The 20,317-nt window shown below is 46.3% G+C and overlaps 1 protein-coding gene across 8 annotated transcripts in view; it reads left to right on the top strand.

Moving 5' to 3' along the window:
- Positions 1 to 20,317, top strand: part of GASK1A (golgi associated kinase 1A) — an 82,413-nt gene that overhangs the window by 16,337 nt on the left and 45,759 nt on the right. For 7 of the 8 annotated variants that reach the window (XM_060022239.1, XM_060022241.1, XM_060022238.1 and 4 more), the window contains one exon: positions 4,604 to 4,733. Coding sequence is in view for 1 of the 8 variants with exons in the window: in XM_060022247.1 (XP_059878230.1) it covers positions 15,101 to 15,103 (3 nt within the window). In the remaining 7 variants the exon portion in view is untranslated. Of the gene's footprint in view, positions 1 to 4,603; positions 4,734 to 14,515; positions 15,104 to 20,317 lie in introns of those variants that run through there. The other variant, XM_060022247.1, reaches the window with a different exon arrangement.

The raw sequence follows: 20,317 nt of genomic DNA, 5'->3' as shown, positions 1-20,317 counted from the left end.
ATGTGACACCAGCCCAGGTCACTAGGCCTGAGGGGAATAGAGTAGGCATTTCTTTCCTTATTTTTTTTGTTTTGTTTTTCATTTAACTTTTACTTTAAATTGGAGTTGAGTTGATTTACAATGTTGTTTTTGTTTTAGGTGTACAGCGAATTGATTCGTTATAGATATCCATATGTCTATTGTTTTTCGAATTCTTTCCCCATTTAGGTTATTACAGAGTGCTGAGTAGAGTTCCCTGTTCTGTATAGTAGGTCCCTGTTGATGATCTATTTTATATATGTGTGTGTGTGTGTGTGTGTGTGTGTGTATGTATGTTAATGCCAACCTCCTAATTTATCCTCCCTGCCCACCTTTCCCCTTTGGTAACCATAAATGTCTTTTTGAAGTCTGCGAGTCTGTTTCTGTTTTGTCAAGTTGTCATTTGTATCAATTTTTACATTCCACCTATAAGTGTTATCCTATGATATTTGTCTTTGTCTGACTGTGTTCACTTAGTTTGATCACCTCTACGTCCATCCATTTTGTTGCAGATGGCATTATTTCATTTTTTTAATGGCTGCATCATATTTCATATATATGTATACCACATCTTCTTTATTGAGCACCTAACGTGAGCCAAGTATTATTGTGTGGAGTTTATATTCTTTATCTCAATGGTATAATAGCTCTGTGCAGTTAGGGGTTATTATTGTCACAATTTTTTTTCCCATAAATAAATTTATTTATTTATTTATTTAGCCTGTGTTGGGTCTTCGTTCCTGCATGTGCGCTTTCTCTAGTTGCAGCGAGCGGGGCCTACTCCTCGTTGCGGTGCACAGGCTTCTCACTGTGGTGGCTTCTCTTGCTGCGGAGCACAGGCTCTAGGTGCACAGGCTTCAGTAGTTGTGGCCCGAGGGCTCAGTTGTTGTGGCTCACGGGCTCTAGAGCTCAGACTCAGTAGTCGTGGCACACAGGCTTAGTTGCTCTGGAGCATGTGGGATCTTGCCGTGTCCCCTGCATTGGCAGGCGGATTCTTAACCACTGCACCACCAGGGAAGTCCTATTGTCAGAATTTTACGAATGAATACATGGGGGTTTACTGAGAGGTTTGAATTCATATTCAGTGAGTTTGTCTCCACGTGTGACCGTGGTTGTACCACTTTCGTTTTTCATCTACCCCTATTGCTGCCTTGTGCCCCACTCTAGGTTCTTGAGGTAGGTATCCCAGGCTTCTCTCTCTTCACTACTCCTGGCCCTGCCGCTGAAAGACCTCCCGTGACCTGGCTCCCGTACACGGAGCCTGTGGAAGGGCCAGTCGCAGCCTCTGTCTTCCCTTCCATACTCAGAACTGAAGATCTTACTCAGAGGCCTTACTGGTGAGGAGTCAGACGCTCACAGAAAATAATAGGAACAAAAAACAGAAAGGTTGGGGAAAGCAACTGTAGAGTTTATCACAGCCTGGCGATGGGGAAGGAGGCTAGAGAACCATGTTGGCTGGCAATCGATGTTACATAAATGAATATGTATGTGAAGATCTGATCGTTTATGTAGCAGAGCCAACTGTTGAGATAGGCATGTATGACAAGAAGCTGATAGCTGCTTGGACTTGCTAAAAATTGAATTAATTTTAAGCAATACAGTGTTTAGTGAGAAGTGGCTGTGCCTCAGTATATTTCCAATGCCAAGAATATGCTGGTACCTAATTAGGCACCTGAGTCTTGTGCCACCCTGTGATAGAATCTGCACTGCATGCCATCCGTGCCAGGAGAACCAACCACCAGTCCAGCAACTGGAATGGAGGAGAAGCCCTCAAATGGACACTATAAGGTGGAGGGTTATTGAGATAATACCTGAAACAATGTCCTGAGAGCACCATGTTGCTGGATTTGACTTTAATAAAGTTTTTGCTCCAGGCATATTGATACCTCAGAAAAGCCTGTGTAATTATAACAAAATTAGAAGTTTATTTTTTCTTTATTGAGTGTTGTAGTACAATGGGAGCTGACACAGCAAAATTTGTTAACATTGCTAGAAGGTGGGTTATGTCCTTCTAAATTTCACTGCATCTACCAACTTGTAGGCAATAGGGATATGGTACAACCAATTTAAATTTTATATTTTAAAATACCACTCAGAAATGTTTAACTTAATATGATGATTTGAGCACAGACATCCAACTCTCTAATTCCCCATCCTTGTGACTGATCTTGTCCTGAAAAGAATACAAAAGAGAAGAGAACAAATAGCAATATACTACCTTTTGCCTCAGTTCTTAAGGACTTTTCTTCATTCTTAAGGACTTGTGTAGATGGATCTGAATTGATCCTGAGGGGTGACTCAAAGCCTTTTCTGAGAAAGTTTCTGTTTCTTAGGCAGCAAGTAGAGGAGATTTGAGCAAGGTTTTATTAATGTCCCTGAGTTTGGAGGAGCTAGGAGGGCATACTGAGTGACTGTTGAGGGACCAGATGAGAATGTCAGTATTTGTTGCAATAGCTCAGTAGTAATAGAAACTCTATTAAACATTAAACAAAGCCAAAGATGGATGGGTCTTCTCTCTAACTATCCTATACTGAAGAATAGGACAAAGAAGGAAGGTACACACAACATGGCCAGATCACAGGGCTTCTCGGTCAAAGATAAAACTGCTAAAGCCAGTACCTGGTGGATTGGCATCATCAAATGTGAGAGACACTCTGTAGGTTCCCCTCAATTCCTGAATTCTGGTCGATCTTCGAATGGGAATGTTGACTCGTATCAAACAGTCCTGGAGCTTACTGTCTGTGGGGAGGACCGCTCACACGGGCAATGAGCTCTTATTGCCATTCACCAAAGAGTCACTTATTCTCTCTGCGGGAGGGTTATTCTTCACACTCTGTTGAAGTCAGGCTTGGCCATGAGACTTGTTTTGTCCAATGCAAAGTGACCCTGACCCAGCCTCATGCACAGCATCCCGTTCCCTTTGAGTAGGATGCCTCCCCTTCCCGAGTTGCCTACTTAGAGAGCTGCTACTCATCCCAAACAGTCAGCTGGCTCAGAAGCCTTAGCCCACCTCTTCAGGCAGGTGTCAAGAGCAGCCTTTATGATAGCTCTGGTCATATTATTCATTTCCACACCTTCTCTCTCCCACCTGGAGATCCTTGTGGGCAGAGGATAATGTTCTAGTCATCTTTGTCACCCTGGCCCCTTACATAGTTCATGGCACGTAGAAGATACTTAATAAATCTTGGATCAAGAAGTGAGTGAGTGAAATGATTTCTGCAATCAGTAGTTACAGCATATATTGGACAGTTCAGGCGCGTCAACATTCATTTATTTGGCAGGCATTTATTAAGCTCATTCTTTGTGCCAAGCATCGTGACAGGTGCCAAGATTACATTTGTGAATAAGTTAGTCATGGCATCTGTCCTCATAGTGCTTAGGAAACCTACAAGAAGATAGACAGCCATATACAGTGGAAGGCAGGAGTCTGGCAAGAAATACACTTTCATGAATCCCACCCACATTGAAAGATCAGAGGGCAGAATATAGAATTGGGGTGGAGTACTTCCCTGGTGGTGCAGTGGTTAAGAATCCGCCTGCCATTGCAGGGGACATGGGTTCGAGCCCTGGTCCAGGAAGATCCCACATGCCACGGAGCAACTAAGTCCGTGCACCACAACTACTGAGCCTGCGCTCTAGAGCCTGCAGCCACAACTACTGAGCCCGTGTGCCACAACTACTGAAGCCTGCGCGCCTAGAGACTGTGCTCCACAACAAGAGAGGCCACTGTAGTGAGAAGCCCGTGCACCACAACGAAGAGTAGCCCCCGCTCGCCGCAACTAGAGAAAGCCCGTGTGCAGCAACAAAGACCCAACGCAGCCAAAAATAAATAAATAAATTTATTTATTTTTTTAAAAAAAGGGACTTCCCTGGTGATGCAGTGGTTGAGAGTCTGCCTGCCAATGCAGGGGACATGGGTTAGTGTCCTGGTCCGGGAAGATCTTACATGCCGCGGAGCGGCTGGGCCCGTGAGCCATGGCTGCTGAGCCTGCGTGTCCGGAGCCTGTGCTCCGCAACGGGAGAGGTCACAACAGTGAGAGGCCCGCGTACTGCAAAAACAACAACAACAACAAAAAAAAGGAGTGAGGTGGGGCTTGCTCAGGTTAAGGTCTGTCCAATGCCTATGGCAAGAGGTTGTTGAATTAATGCCTGTTATGAAGCTAGGAGGCCCTAGAGGCATAGTGGGCTCAGAGCCACAGATCTTCTTGGAGAGGAACAGATTATGGGAACAACTGTACTCATTTTCCTGAGTGTGTCTTAGTTCTCTCTCCACCCTTGTGAAGCCAGGACATGATACAGCAGTTAGGCAAAACTCCAGGCTGAATCAAAGCAGAGAACAGCTTCCATATGGAATGTTGGCCACGCAGGGGTGCTATTTACTTCTTCAAATCCTCATTATTTAAAACATTTCTCTTATACTCCTGATTCTGGGACTAGCCTAGGTGGTCTCTGTCAAACCGCACCTGCCAGCCTTGAAGTTCAGTGCAGTTCCTCATTTTTATGCCTTCTGAGGGGGTTGCTGTTTGTGACTGGGGAGAGCAATTCAAGATACCCATTACTATGCGTTCTCGGAATTCATCCTCAGGTCTTAAATGGTGTGATCAGCTAGACAGTGTCTCCTGACCTTGAGAAGGAGCGATTGGCATTAGGAAGCACGATGAGCTGATGCTGCCCTTCACTTATTCTCTAGACTGCCGCTTGGCTCCAGGAACAAGGTAAGAGAATCATCATAGCTTTTCTGAGGGCTCTGTGAGCAAGGCCTTGATGAGGCTGGAAGAGAAGACAGCTGTCATTTGATGAGCACCCATTAGGTATTACGTTCCTTGCGTTCATTGTCTATTTAAAATTTTCTAATAAACTTCACGAGGTAGGCATTATATCCCCATTTTATAGATGAGGAAACTGAGGCTGGATGGGTACATTATTTGTCCAAGGTTATACAGCCCAAAGTGGTGAAATTCAGTTTTAAAACCAGGTCTGACTATCTCCACAGCTCCAAATTCTCTTTCTTCATGTGATTTGCAAGATAGAGCCCCTGCCCTTGTAGCATTTGTAACTTGCTTAGGGAGACAAGATTCCTGAAAGTATGTTTAACAAAAAAAGGTGACAGCAACTTAAACTTGATGAAAGAGAGCTACTTTTATTGACATGGGAATGGTCACAATATATTGCTAAGTAAGAAAAAGCAAGCTTGAGAATAGCAAGGTAGGCTCCAGTGGAGGCAAACAGTGAGGTGTATCGTGCCCCCTACCCGGATCAAGATAGCCCAGACGGCTTCCTCACGTCTTCTGCCTGTCAGCCTCCTCCCAAGGGTCAACCACTGTAATGATTTCTCTTACTATAGGTTAGTGTAGATGACAAACAAAATAATTCAGTATCTGCTCTTTTATGTTTAGATGCTTTTACCACCTTTTGTCTGTGAGGTTTATCCATGTTGTTACGTGTAGCAGAGGCTTTTTTAAATTGCTGAGTACTAGTCCGTTGCCTGAATATACCACTGGTTGATGGCTATTTGGGTGGCTTCAGACTTGGGGCTTTTGTAGATACTATGAACGTTCTTTTACATGCCTTTTAACTGACCTATTCATGTATATCTCTTGAATATCTATAGGTAGATAGATACATTTATATAATTTTATATTAATTATTATATGAGTGGAACTGTTGCATCATACAGATTAGGCATATGCTTGGCTTTGACAGATACTGCCAAAAGTTTTACAAAATAGTTGTAATGATGTATCCTGCTGCCAGCAGTGTATGAGAGTCTTAGATACTCTGCAGCCTCCTCTTCATAGTCTTTTCTAGTTCCCCGAACACGGATCGAACCCATGCCCTCTGCATTGGAAGCACGAGGTCTTCATCACTGGACCACCAGGGAAGCCCCTGGGTAGTCTTTTTAATATTAGCCATTCTGGTGTTAGTATAGATGTAACATATTGTGGTTTTAATTATATTTCCCTAATGACTAATTATGTTGAGTACCTTTTTCATATCCTTTTTGGCCATTTGGCTATTCTTTTTGTGTAGGTAGTAGCATTGGGGTGAGGGTTCTAACTGTGCCTGCAGGGGCTGGCATGGTTTGAACTTCCACTGGCACCAGGAGAGGGAGCCCCCAGGGTTTCTTACAGGCCTGTCGAGGTGTGGAGCAATAGGAGAAGAGGGAGGAAAGAGGCTTGAAAGCTGTTAGTGATCAAATATCAATAATGAAGTTAGACTCTGTATTACAATGTTGCTCAGCTCTGTGGTGATAAGATAATAAATCTGAAATAGCCAATACTCACCTCGTTGCCTACATTTGGAACACAAGACAAATAAGTATGAAAATGAGATACTGGTTATCTTAACCCTTTGGTCTGGGCCAGGGAACTAGCCTTTAAATGTGATGTGTCCTGCTTGGCTGAGCTGTGACTGTTTTCCAGGTGAGAACTAGTGGTAGAATTTCAGGAAAAAAAATACAGTCGTGACATAAGCATGGATCCTTGACTCCCCAAGTAGTAATAAGCTTAAAGAATATGTCTTATGTAAGTTATTTCTTCTCAATTCTCACAGAGACTGTGGAATAGAGAGGGAAGGCATCATTTTATATTTGCTTTTATAAGGAATATAAATGTTAATTAGCTCGCCCGTAGTTACTGCTTTCTGGAGCAGTAATTTCAGACAAGGATTTTGAAATACAAGGTCAAAGTGTATTTAAACGTTTTAATAATGATTTCATTATTTTAACATTAAAGTACATGCTGACCATAAGGTGGTTTACAGCCTCATCCCTGGTCATGTGCCTTGAGTCTAAATTTTCTCTGACCTGCCATTAGAGACAAAGTTTAAGAATTACTGCATAAGGGATGCAACTCTTAATAAAACAAGGTCCTAATGTTCCAGAAACAAAAGGAGCCACCTGGAGGGCGCAAAGGGCAGTGGGACTGGCAGGCCCTAACTCGCCCCTCTATAATTTGTTGTCTTTCCCTGAGAGTTACTGAATTTTCTCCTCTCTGACAGTGTGTCTGACCCCTAGTTTACTCAGATATGGTTCCTCTCTAGCCAAGGCAAGGACAAAAATCCATTTTACACTTTTCCCCAATTCCATGAGTGGTAGAGCCTAGATTTTGAGGCTTACTTTTTCCATCTATAAAATGGAGACTATAACAGCTACTTGTGGGGCTATTATAAATATTTTTTAAAAAATTAAATGCACATGAAAAAACCTTGCACTATACACCTGATCATTGTGGACGCTCAGTAAGTGTAGCTAATTACTCGTTGAATTCATCCATTCTGGAAGTTGATATAACTGATATAGACTCCGAGCTTCCTTTAGGCAAGGGTGACTAACCCCCTGGCTTGCTCCGTACTGTCCCAGTTTTAGCACTGAAAGTTTAGCATCCCAGGAAACCCCTCCTCAGGACACAGAAAGTCCCAGTTTTTGGTGATGGATGTAGAAGTCTGGGGGAGAATATAGAACCCCACAGGGCTACATGAAAAATAGGGGCCGAAAGCAGTGCTATTTTTAGTGTCAGATGGATACGGCATAGATTATCTGCCTTCTGTAGTTGCTGTTGCTTATTTTTTCCCCTTACCATTGATGCAGGCAACCATGATTTATGGTTCACAAAAATGGAGCATTCATTGTAACATCACTCCAAATGATGTGACTTAAACGTCCACCTTAAGTGTGTTGTAATCAGGAGCACTAACAGTCTATTTTACATTTTGCTTGTGAATTAACTATTGGACTTTGTATTGAGATAGTGCTAGTTTAATTTTTGACACTGAATATCATGACCATGTTTTCTAAGAGTTCAGATAATGAAAGCAAGAGTGATTACCCTACCAATGCCAGTATGACACAGACATCACTGAAAAAGAAGGCTAAGTGACTTATTTTTTTATTGAAATATAGTTGATTTACGATGTTGTGCTAGTCTCTGCTGTACAGCAAAGTGACTCAGTTATACACATACAGACATTCTTTTTTTTATATTCTTTCCCATTATGGTTTATCCCAGTAGATTGGATATAGTTCCCTATGCTATACGGTAGGACCTTGTTGTTTTTCCATTCTAAATGTAATAGTTTGCATCTACTAACCACAAACTCCCAGTCCATCCCTCTCCCTCTCCTCTTCCCCCTTGGCAACTACAAGTCTGTTCTCTATGTCTGTGAGTCTATTTCTATTTTGTAGATAGGTTCATTTGTGGCATATTTTAGATTCCACATATAAGTGATATCATATGGTATTTGATAATATCTAGTTGTATCCATTTTGCTGCAAATGGCATTATTTCTTTTTTATGGCTGAGTAGTATTCCATTGTATATATGTACCACATCTTCTTTATCCATTCATCTGTTGATGGACATTTAGGTTGGTTCCATGTCTGGGCTATTATGAATAGTGCTGCTATGAACATAGGGAGGCATGTATCTTTTCGAATTATAGTTTTGTCCAGGTATATGCCCAGGAGTGGGATTGCTGGATCATATGGTAATTCCATTTTGAGTTTTCCGAGGAACCTCCATACTGTTTTTCATAGTGACTGCACCAACTTACATTCCCACCAACAGTGTAGGAGGGTTCCCTTTTCTCCACACCCTCTCCAGCATTTGTTATTTGTAGACTTTTGAATAATTAGTGATGTGGAGCATCTTTTCATGTGTCCGCTGGCCATCTGTATGTCTTCTTTGGAGAAATGTCTATTAATGGCTTCTGCCCATTTTTCGGTTGGGTTGGTTTTTTTCGGCTTTTTTTTTGAGTTGTATGAGCTGTTTGTATATTTTGGAGATTAAGCTCTTGTCAGTTGCATCAGTTGCAAATATTTTCTCCTATTCCATATGTTGTCTTTTCATTGGTTTCCTTTGTTGTGGAAAAGCTTGTAAGTTTGATTAGGTCCCATTTTTTTTTTTGCGGTACGCGGGCCTCTCACTGTTGTGGCCTCTCCCATTGCGGAGCACAGGCTCTGGACGCACGGGCTCAGTGGCCATGGCTCACGGGCCCAGCCGCTCCACGGCATGTGGGATCTTCCCAGACCGGGGCACGAACCCGTGTCCCCTGCATCGGCAGGCGGACTCTCAACCACTGCGCCACCAGGGAAGCCCCATATTATTATTTTTAAATTAAATCTAGGTAATATCTGTTTAAGTAGTCCTATTACATTTCTGTTATCTTTTTAAGCAATCTTACATTTATATAGCTTAAGAATATACAATGATATAGTTTATATAAATATCCAATAAAGAGTTTAAATAAATTACTATATGAGAGGAGAGAAAGAAACCAAAATTTTGTTATATTTTTCTCACATATTTTTCATTGCTACTAATTACTATTGCTAAGTAGTCCTATTTTTGTTTTGTTTAAATAATAGACTTTATGAAACAAAAATAAATAATATAGAATAATAGATAATTTAATATGACATCTGTTTATATATTTTTATGTTGAAGTAATAGCACATATATGTATAATAATTTGTTATATATTATGTTATTATGAGACTTTTTGGTATGATAGAGCTCTTTTTTGTTTTGTTTTTTTTTTTTTGCTATGCGGGCCTCCCACTGCTGTGGCCTCTCCAGTTGTGGAGCACAGGCTCCGGATGTGCAGGCTCAGCGGCCATGGCTCACGGGCTCAGCCGCTCCGCGGCATGTGGGATCTTCCTGGACCGGGGCACGAACTCGTGTCCCTTGCATTGGTAGGTGGACTCTCAACCACTGTGCCACCAGGGAAGCCCTGATAGGCCTCTTTTTTTGACCTGGGAGCCCTTTTGTCCTAGATCGACTCTCTAAGCGCTTGGCCCTCCTACCTGTATGCCTCAACTTTTACTATAATAATGTCATGGAACAAACTTCTCTAAGACTCAGTGATTTCCAATCGCAGCGTTTATCCTCATGCCTCTGGGGCGGCTGGGTGTGACTCCAAGCAGTGAGTTGGGCTCAAGTCTGTCCCACGTGTCTCATTCTAGGGCTCAGACTAGAGGGTAGTGGCTACCCAGGGCTTGTTCTTTACATGGTGAACCCCCAGAATGAAAGCCAAGTGATGCTGCACAAGCAGATATAATGCCTCTACTTGCTCACATTCTAACGGTTATGGTGAGTCCATGGCCAAGCCAAACGACAGTGGCACAGACACATGCTCTGCTCACAGCAGGGCGAAGGGGAGTGAATATTTGCTGAGCAATAATCAAAGCAATGCCAGCCCCCTGGGAAGAGCTTCCTGTGGGCCCCACTCAATGACTTCTATTTACTGCCCATCGACTGTCCCTTTTTGCAAGTGGGGCTGTGAAATACGTAATTCTTTTGGCTGAATACACTGCTGCCCTCTAAAATACAGGGGTTCAGTGAGTGAAGATAAAAAGAGAAAATGTAAACTGGATGTTAGCCACAAAGGAAGCTTCTTTCTTATTCATTCATTCCTTCATTCATGGATTCAACAAATGTTTTTGAAAGTTTGTCATGACACAGGCTTTGTTCTGGATGATGTAATTTATATGAACCCATTATGTGGTTGTAGGAATCCAGGGAGGTGGGCTGGGCAGGGATGATGGTTCTTATTTGTCAGGCGAGGAACGTGAAGCCATTGGAGCAGAGTTGCTTTACTGAGTACCCATAATTGGTGAGCGGCAGATTCATTATTGAACCCCAGTCTTCTCTCTTATTTCTTTATTCAAAAGCATTTACTGAGCAGTTACTTGGTGCTAGGCAAGTAGACACAGAAGGTCCAGAATGGTCCCTTCCTCTAGGGAGTCCAAGGTCCACGAGAGAGACCAACAAGGTAATAACTTCAGGGAACATGCTGTGCTGGGTCTTCAGAATAGAGAGGATTTGGGGGTGGGGGTGAATGGCGGTGGAGGTGTGTCCGGTTAGAAATGAGTGTATCAAGAAAAGGCTTTGAGGGACTTCCCTGGTGGCGCAGTGGTTAAGAATCCATCTGCCAATGCAGGGGACACAGGTTTGAGCCCTGGTCTGGGAAGATCCCACATGCTGCGGAGCAACTAAGCCTGTGTGCCACAACTACTGAGCCTGCACTCTAGAGCCCACGTGCCACAACTACTGAGCCCACGTGCCACAACTACTGAAGCCTGCATGCCTAGAGCCTGTGCTCTGCAACAAGAGAAGCCACTGCAATGAGAAGCCCATGCACCACAATGAAGAGCCGCCCCTGCTCGCCACAACTAGAGAAAGCCCACGCACAGCATCGAAGACCCAACGCAGCCAAAAATAAATTAATTAAAAAAAAAAAAGGCTTTGAGATGGAGGGAACTGCACTTAAGAAGGTTTAGAAATGTGTAAGAGGCCTGAGAGGTCATCAGAAGTCAAACGCTGAAGGACCTTGAAAGTTATGCTGAGGAATTTGCATTTAATCCCAAGAGTTATGGGGAGCAGGCCAGTGGCAGGTCCACATTTACATTTTTGTAGTGATGTGCAGGATGGATTGGAAGGAGCAAAAGCAGGGCCTGGGAGTCCCTCCAAGAGTTCTGTGAGTGAGACAAGAGTTTGGGTCAAAGAAGTGGCAGTGAGAATGGATAGGAGAGAGATTCCAGAATCATTTAGAATGGTCATTTAGACGTGGGAGCCAAGAAAGAGGAGTTGCTTAGCTCAGCAGTTCTCAGCCTGGCTGTGTTTTAGCATTAATTATGGTGCTTAAAAAAATGGATAGATTCTCAAGCCTTGGAAATTTTGATTTAGTAAGTCTGAGTTGGAATGAGACATGGAACCATACCAAGGAGTGGGCCAGTTGTGGGAATTCCCTGGTGGTCCAGTGATTAGGACTCCTCGCTTCCGCTGCAGGGGGCATGGGTTCCATGCCTGGTCGGGGAACTGAGATCCCGCAAGCGCAGGGCACAGCAAAAAAAAAAAAAAAAAAAAAAAAAAAATAGTACCCAGTTGGGCAGCTGTCTGCGGTACCAATTTATAAGGAGCTCTAAAAGTCATTAGAGCAAATTGTAAGTCTTACTCCTCAGGAACGGTTAAGGTGAAGATAGATTCACTCCGCGATGAAGTAGGAAGCTCTCTCTGGTGGAAATAGTAAAATATTCCTCACTAGCACCAACCTGTCTCAGTTGAATGTTTCTCACTTGCAAGCTCCACTGTGTAACCAGAGGCCCTACCAGTATCCTGGGAGCAGCCAACTCTCAAGCAGCCCAAGTTCTGAAAGTAAATACTGCCTGGAGTGCTGTTTCCTAGAAAGGAGGGATTTATTGGTTGTCTAAATTTAATATAACTTCATAGGATTTCAGAGCTGGAAGGAATCAGTGTCAATTAGGAGTTAGTGAAGAAAGGGAAGGCAGGAGTCTAGGCAGGATCTTGTGCAAGGCAGGTGGATGATTGCAGAGCCCACGTGCGTCCTCAGCTGGATAGCTTATCTGCTTCCTCAGCTGTGGTCATTCCTGGACACTGCTCACGGTCATTCTGGGTTGTAAAAGTGGCAGTTGTTCATTTACGAATGGAGTTCCTACATTCACCATCTGGGTAGTTGATCCTTCTCTGAGCAGAGTATCAGGTGAACAGAATGGTGCTGAGCTTGGGAGTCGGGCTTCAGAATGTAGGGTTTTCACTCCCTGTTCGTATGCGACCCTTCACTTGTCTGGACCAGGTCCTGGAACAGCTTTTCCCAAGGGTGTCCCATGAGTCCTGAGAGGTGACTCCTCTGAAAAAGAGTTCTACATCCAGTAAACCTGGGAAAAACTGGGCACTATCCTCCTGTCTCAGAAAACCTCAACATACATTAGCATCAAAGGCTCTGGCAAGTCCTATTGCCAAAAACAAAAACAAAAAGCAAAGAAACTGTGCTCAGTGTTCTCAAACTTGACCAACAAAATCCCTGCCTTTAAAATTCCTTTTCTATATAACAGATACATTCTGTAGAAGACCACAAAGCTCTTTGAAAACGTTAAAGAAATGTCTCTGTTCTACTCTCAAGTACAGTGTTTTTCAAACTATACTCAGTAGTGGATGTTAGGGAAATAGAGTGATTAGAGACCACCGTTAAAAATAATTAAGATGGGGCTTCCCTGGTGGTGCAGTGGTAGAGAGTCTGCCTGCTGATGCAGGGGACACGGGTTTGTGCCCCGGTCGGGGAGGATCTCATATGCCGCGGAGCGGCTGGGCCCGTGAGCCATGGCCGCTGAGCCTGCGCGTCCAGAGCCTGTGCTCCACAACGGGAGAGGCCACATCAGTGAGAGGCCTGCGTACCACACACACACACACACAAAAATAATAATAATTAAGATGGAATAGAATAGAACATATTGGAGTGCACTACGTGTAACAGTGATTTATAAAACTTTGTTTTAGTTACGTTTGTACGTGTATGTTTGTGTAAAAGGTCATGACAAAGAATGTACATCTTATGTGGGTTGCAGTCAGAAAAGGAGGCTCAAAAGACCACATCGTCTCCCCAAACATCTGGAGAGAACACAAAAAAGTTTGTACTGTCTGTCCCTCTCCCCCTTCCTCTACATTCCTCAGCCAGCACTCAGATTCTCAGTTCTCGCCGTCCTCCCTATGCACAAATAAGCTCTGGTTTTCAGCACCGCATCCTGCCTCCTGTTCCTGGCTTATCGATTTCTTCCTCTTTCTCACGTGCTCTAGCAAATAGACTTTGGTTTACTAAACTACTAACTGACTATCTGGCCTCAGGAAAGTCACTTCAACTGCCTAATCCTCAGTTTCCTTATTTGAAAAATGGTGGTAATAAAATTTCTCTCTTAGGATTGCTTGTGATGATGAAATGAAATAACCTCTGGAAAGCATCTGGAACAAGATAAGGACTGAAAAAAATACTTTCCTTTCCATCTGTTGTAGCCCCAGCACACACACACACACACACACACACACACACATACACACACACACACACACAAATTTAAGGAGACCCTCTTAAGAAGCACTGTCATCAGTGACAACCTCAAAGCATTCTGTAGCAGGGAACTTCTGGGAACATACCAGTTTTTGTCCATCTAATGTGGTTTGTACTAGTTTCAATCTTGGAGGGTAATATTTTAGCCTGGTTTTCAGATTCTCTGAGTCCTACTGCTGACACTATCCCCACCTCCACCTTCTTGCCTGCAGGCTGTTAAGAATCCTGAGATACAACGTTGGGCTGCTTAGGGACACTGGTCTCAAAGAGGTCCAGGCACTGGTAGAAGGTCACTGAGCTGTTTACAGAGGGGCCAGCCCCCAATTCCAGGGCTATGGGCTCCAAGCCCAGTCTTCTCTCCAACAAGGAGCATGAAGACCCCGGGGACACAGGGCCCTGCGTTTGCATCCTTAGCAGAGAGGTTGGTATCAGTGGCTTACTGCAGCAACTTAAACACTGATTAGTTCTCAAGGAGAAAACCTGTTCATCGTTAATGATCTTAAGTGGTCAACGGATCCTCCTTCCGTGTTTCCTTCCAAATCGCCCTTGGGGACTGGGCCCAAGCAAGGCTATGAGGTGCCAGTAAAGTTGTCTTTCTGAGGCTTTGCAGGGGAAAGCGATAGTTTGGGAGACCCTCCGCAGGAACCCCCGGGTTGCCAGGGGCTCGCAGTGCACCGCACCCCTTGGAGGAGAGATCGAGGCGACGTCCCCAGGCCTTGCGCAGCGCCCCTCGCCCCCCAGCCTCGGCTCATCACCCAGCGGACCGGCGGGCGGGGCCCATTCCTTCCTAGCACCTGGGCCCCTGCTTCAGGCGGCTGCGGCTGCTCGAGCCCGGGGCAGGGCTTTTATTGTGAAAGGAGCTCCCCCCTCCCGCGCTTTCGGGGAAGTGGGGAGGCTGGGCCGGGACTCGACGCCAGGACTTTGCAAACTCTGCAAACGTCCCTAGCTGATTGAGGAGGCTCGAGGCTGCGGGAAGGCTACCGCAGAACGAGAGATCCCGCGTGTGCATTCTCCTAGACCTCCTCTAACGAAGCCTAACCTCAGAGCATCCTGCCGCGCATCGCCTGCCCCGGAATTGGCCGCTAGAAAGCTGTGGCCCCTCGGTCCGGATCCCGCGTCCCGGGAAGCCCGGAGAGCCACGGTGCCGGGGGCGGGCCGGGGCGGCGGGATGAGCTGGCGAGCAGGCTGAGCACGCCGAGGAGCCGGTCCAGCCACCGAGAGGGACATGGTAGGAACCACGGGAGGGGACGCGCGTGTGGGGTGGGCACCCAGACAGGTGACCGTGGGAAGCGCCCCCGCTCCGGGCGCGCTGAGCCTGCGCAGCCTCCTGGGGCCAGAATTGTTCCCCGAAAGTTGCAGGAGGGCGGGTACTTAGGTCGCTGGCAATCGGCTTTTCTGCTTGCCTTGGCGGGGGGGAGGACCGTAATAAGGCGGCTTTCCTTCTGGACCTGCACACCCTGGCTGCACTGTAGCCCTCTGGCAGCGCTGCACAAACTCCATCCAATCCACAGCGCAGGGAGAGGAAAGGATTCCATGGGACACCCAAGGCAGCCTTTGGAGTCACTTTATTCCTCAGAAAAATGCGTGTGAATTCTGTATTAGCTTGTATCTTAGCCATGTTTTAATATTAAGAAGTAATGCCTTGGGACTTTCCTGGTGGCACAGTGGTTAGGAATCTGCCTGCCAATGCAGGGGATGGGGGTTCGATCCCTGGTCCGGGAAAATCCACATGCCGCAGAGCGACTAAGCCCGTGCACCATAACTACTGAGCCTGTGCTCTAGAGCCCGCGAGCCACAACTACTGAAGCCAGCACGCCTAGAGCCTGTGCTCTGCAACAAGAAAAGCCACCACAATGAGAAGCCCGCGCACCGCAACCAAGAGTAGCCCCTGTTCACCGCAACTAGAGAAAGCCCGTGCACAGCAACAAAGACCCAACACATACAAAAAAAAAAGAGAAGTAATGCCTTACACTTATTACCATAGAATTAATTTGGCCCTGGTAAAGTTCAAATGCCTGTCTCCCAGTGCCCCATTTCCCACCACCTCCTGGGACCACAGGGCAGGTATGGGAGCACTGGATGGCCTGGGGCATCATTCATGAAGCCAGGGACCTTGTGAACAGTGGCCCTTCCATCGATAAAACTCACAAACACCAACAAGCAGGAAAAATAGACCCTTTGAGAATGTGATCCGGGCAGCTTAAAGCACAGGTGCAGCCTCAGGAAAAGGGCTTCCCTCAGCACTGGCTGCTGATCAGCTCTGCTTCCAGGTAGAAGCTACATGGAGCTGCCAGCCCCCCACCCCTCCTGCAGTTCACCGTCCTTCCCCGGGGGCAGGGGCTGGTGTCAGCTACTAGGATGACTTTGAACTCTGAAGGAACCCAGAGGGGCTCTCCTGTCTGCTTCTATGGACAGCCCTCCCCCTCCCCACCCCAAGCTCATAGAGGGCAGATTGGAGCTCAGGGGAGATTCTCCTCAAGGAGCTTAGCTGTGGGGCTGGAGTTGAGAAGGTGCCCAGAGATTCCCCTGTAGGATGGATGGTCTCTGGGAGAATAGTTCCCTGTGTTCCAGGGTGTCCTGGCAGTGTCAGACCCAAAGGCAGGAGCCTGGTCACCAGGAGCGGGGCCTATGAGGCTGGGTGTGTGTGTGTATTTCACTTTACCCCTGCATAACACCTTCTCCGCAATCCTCAGAGTTTTTTGTTTTTTCCCCTCAAGGCTGCTAAAGAGGAGTTAATAATGGAATCTTGAGGTTGGAAAAGGGGAGTGATCAGAGGTACAGGAAGTGAAAAGTGTGGAGATTTTTTTTACCACAAAATTCCCTATTTGGTGGCCAGAGTGTTTGCAGAAGAGAGCACGGGCTAAGGCCGCCCACTCAGGGCTGTTACTGCTGTCTACAGGAGTATTCTGTCCATGGCAGAGCGTCTCAGGCCTCCTGTGGTGGAGGCCGGTGCAGGAGGGAGAAGATACCTGCCTTCTGCTCGGGCAGCCTCTGGGCGCCAGTGGAGTGATTGCTCCACTGCCAGGGTGGGCTTCCTGTTTCCGTGAGCCAGCAGCCTCCTGGCTTCTCATCCTCAGTTCTGGGGTGTGTTAGGAAGAGGACTTGAGTCAGGATTTCACTGTGTCTGGGTCCACTTGCCAGAGAGAGGGGCCTGATGGGCAACCTCTGGCAGCAAAATGGCCTTGGAGATCTGAAGGTTTCCTTTGCTTCTCCCTCTGAATGAAGGGTGTTGTGGTCCAGAGGCCTGGGGGCCCAGCATTGGCAGGAACCAGTATAGGAGGAGACAGGGGACCAGGAGTCCTCAGTTTCTTCCTCTGTAAAATGAGAGATTAAACTAGATGTCCTTTGAGGTGGCATTTAGCTCCAAAAATGGATGATGCCTGAATAATTCTGAGGTTGGACCCCAGCCCTGGTGTTGACCTCTTCTTCTCATGGGTAGCTAAGAGGGTGTGAGGGCGAAGTGGTTCTCAGCACTGACTCTCAGTGCTCCCTAGACCAAATCCAAGGTGGGACCCAGACCAAGAAGTTTTTAAAAACGAAGTCTCTCTAGATGATCGCAGTATGCAGCCAGGACTGAGAACCACCAGGGCTAGAGGGCTGAGGGAACAGAAACTGCGCCTACCCAGATGTCCCTGCATCTATGGAACTGCTGCTCTTTGAGATAGTCCTAAAATAGAAGGCTTTGGTGAACTTCAGCTGGCAAATGATATATGTTATATGCCCCTCTTGGAGGATCTTTCCACAGAGAAACTTCTTTTAATTCATTGAAACTGAGACGTGAACTTCCCCAGCTTGTTTGAATATTCAGTAATTCCTTAACACCATCTTATTACCAATCCAAGGTACCTAAAATGGGAAAGCCTGAGTTAGAAATATAAAAAGTCTGGAATCCTTAAATGTCTTTTTTGCAAAAGTGAACATTGAGCTGCGGGACCTGTAAGGGCATTTTTGATCATCATGAAGGGGCTGTGAGTCTCTGCCAGGGCTTGATGTGTGTATTTCTAAAGCTAAGAGTGGGACACTTGTCCCTTTCCTTACAATAATGGTGGGAGACTTGATGTATGCTGAACACTTTGAACTTGGATGAAAAATATTGATAGAAGAAGTTAAGACTATTACTGCCAACTTAAAAAAAGTTTTCTTTCTGGTCCTTGGGGGATAAAAAATATATATGATAAAAAAATATATGAAATATAATATATTTTATATAACAGCCATACTGCCAACTTCTACAGGTAACCTTGGTTATCATTTTGGTGTATCTTCTACTCTCTTTGAGTATTATTTTAAAGAGTTGTATACCAAACATGCAGTTTTGCAGTCTGATGTGTTTTACTTCACTTTTTGTCAAAGCAAGTTTCCATGTGTGCATCTCTAAAAAGATCTTCATCGCTGTACTTTCAATGCTCAGTACCATGATTTTGATAATCATCTCCCTGCATGTGGACTTCAGGTCATTTCCACTTCGGGGCTGTTTTCAGTGGCATGGGGCCAGCTTCTGATCATCCATGGAAATGGAAATGGGGATCTGAGTGCCTGGTGAAGTGGCACAAGCACAGATTCCTTCAGCCTCTTCGTCAAAAATTTTACTGCAGCCATGCTTGAGGGCCCAGAGTGTGGGTGTAGGAGGAGTTTCCTCTTGTCTCTCTTCACTCTACTATGAGCATGTCATCACGCAGGCCGTGGAGAGAAGGGGGTTCCAGGAGAGCCCACACGTAGGTCAGTTCTCCTCGGAAGAACCAAGACCTCAAGTCCCTGGAGGTTAAGACTCAGAGGGGAATCTCTAGGTGAAGGGGCTAAGGCCAGAGAAGCGGTGTGACCTTCTCAAGGTCACTCAGAGCCGGGCTAGAGCCCAGGTCTCCTAGTTCTTCACTCCTCCACCCCAACCCTACAGGTTCCATCAGACACTGTGGCTTCTTCATATTCTTGAGGCCTTTGGTGCAGCTTGGAGTGGTGGAGCAAAGGCACAGGGTTTGAAATCAGAACGAGGTTTGTGCCAGACGAGCTACCGTGCAGCTTTGAGTAAGCACTCTAGTGCTCTGAAGCCCAGGCCCCTCGTGTGTAAAATGGGCTTATACTAAGGGGTTGCTCTGAGGAGCAAAAGGAATCTTGGAGGTGAAACCACTTGGTACCCCAAAGGTGGTATAAGAATGGGGGTTTGACAAAGAACCCACAAAAATAAGTTTTCTTTTTGTCGGGACCTAAAACAAACAGTAAGGAAGTCATCGATGTATTTCATTCAGTACCTGACTAGGGGGTGCTTCTGGGACTCTAAGTGTGGACCAAGTGTAGACAGATTCTAGCCTAAAGAAGTTTTCTTGCTCCTTTAGATCTCTCTTCTCACCAGGCAGGAAATACCCAGCCCGTAGGAGATGTTTGCCCTCTGTGTGCCCTGGGCCTCCTTGCTGAATGCTGGCTGGGTGAGAAGGCAGCCCCACTCAGCCGCAGCCCCTGAGGTCTAATGACGGGGTGCCCTGGGAAATCACCCTGCCGAAGGTCTAGGTGAAGCCCTCAGGTTCTCGGGCTCAGCCGGAGAAGAGAAGAGGTTAACCAGTTTTGGAATCAGAACTGGGAATCGGGACTTCCAGCCCTTGGAGCCTGCAGGGAATTTGATACCCTCTCTTGTGGGCACCTCCCTCATGGAGCAGCTCCTAAAACATACACAAGCCAGGTTCTGTAGGGCTGGCTGGGGGGGAGCAGAGGGGTTTAAATAATCCACTGATCCCAACCTGACCAAGCAGGAGTTGGTCCAAAAACAGGGGGTTAGAAGGGGTAGGAGGGGGGTGGGGGAACTGATAGGCCTCACAAAGAAGTGAGCAAAGGCCTTAGCAGTTTCAGGGGCCAGGGAGAGAAATGTGCTTCAGATGGGCCGCAAAGATGCTGACAGTCCCCTCAGAAGAGGTCTGGGAGGCTAGCCCTCCCTCCCTACCAGGGTGCTGACGTAGAAGCAGGGTGCTTCCGGTTTCTTTGAGGCCTGGGTGCCTGAGCCACCTGGGCTTTCTTTGCTTGGATTGTTTTTTTGATGTGACTGCTAAAGTGTTTCCATCTGGGGCCTTCGGGGTGCAATCCCTGTATTGTCTGAACGTGTCTACATAGGCCTGCGTCTGATGGGCCACCTGGCCTGAGAGTGAGGATGGAGCAGGGGTTTGTGGGTGACCCCCAGGCTGCCCTTCTCTGTGTGTCCACCCCCCCCCCCCCCCCGCACCATGTGCACATATTCTTGGAAGTGGCCTTGGGGCTCCAGAACTGCTTACTGAGAGGGAGCCAGAAGGTGCTTTAAGGTAGCAGCCGGTGAACTCAGAGGTGAAGGGGGTAAGAGTGAAAGGTGGGGAGAGGGCCTCCGCTGGTCTCCAGGCCTTGACTAGTTCTGAACCAACATGGGTCTCCTTTGGCTAGGGCCTGAGTCATATTCCCTGTGGCTTTGGATTTTTTTTTTAATTAA

This window comes from Delphinus delphis, chromosome 10 (assembly GCF_949987515.2).
Source record: "Delphinus delphis chromosome 10, mDelDel1.2, whole genome shotgun sequence".
NCBI lineage: Eukaryota > Metazoa > Chordata > Mammalia > Artiodactyla > Delphinidae > Delphinus > Delphinus delphis.
The sequence above is the reverse complement of the archived record's forward strand: the minus strand, read 5'-3'. Positions and strand labels throughout refer to the sequence as shown.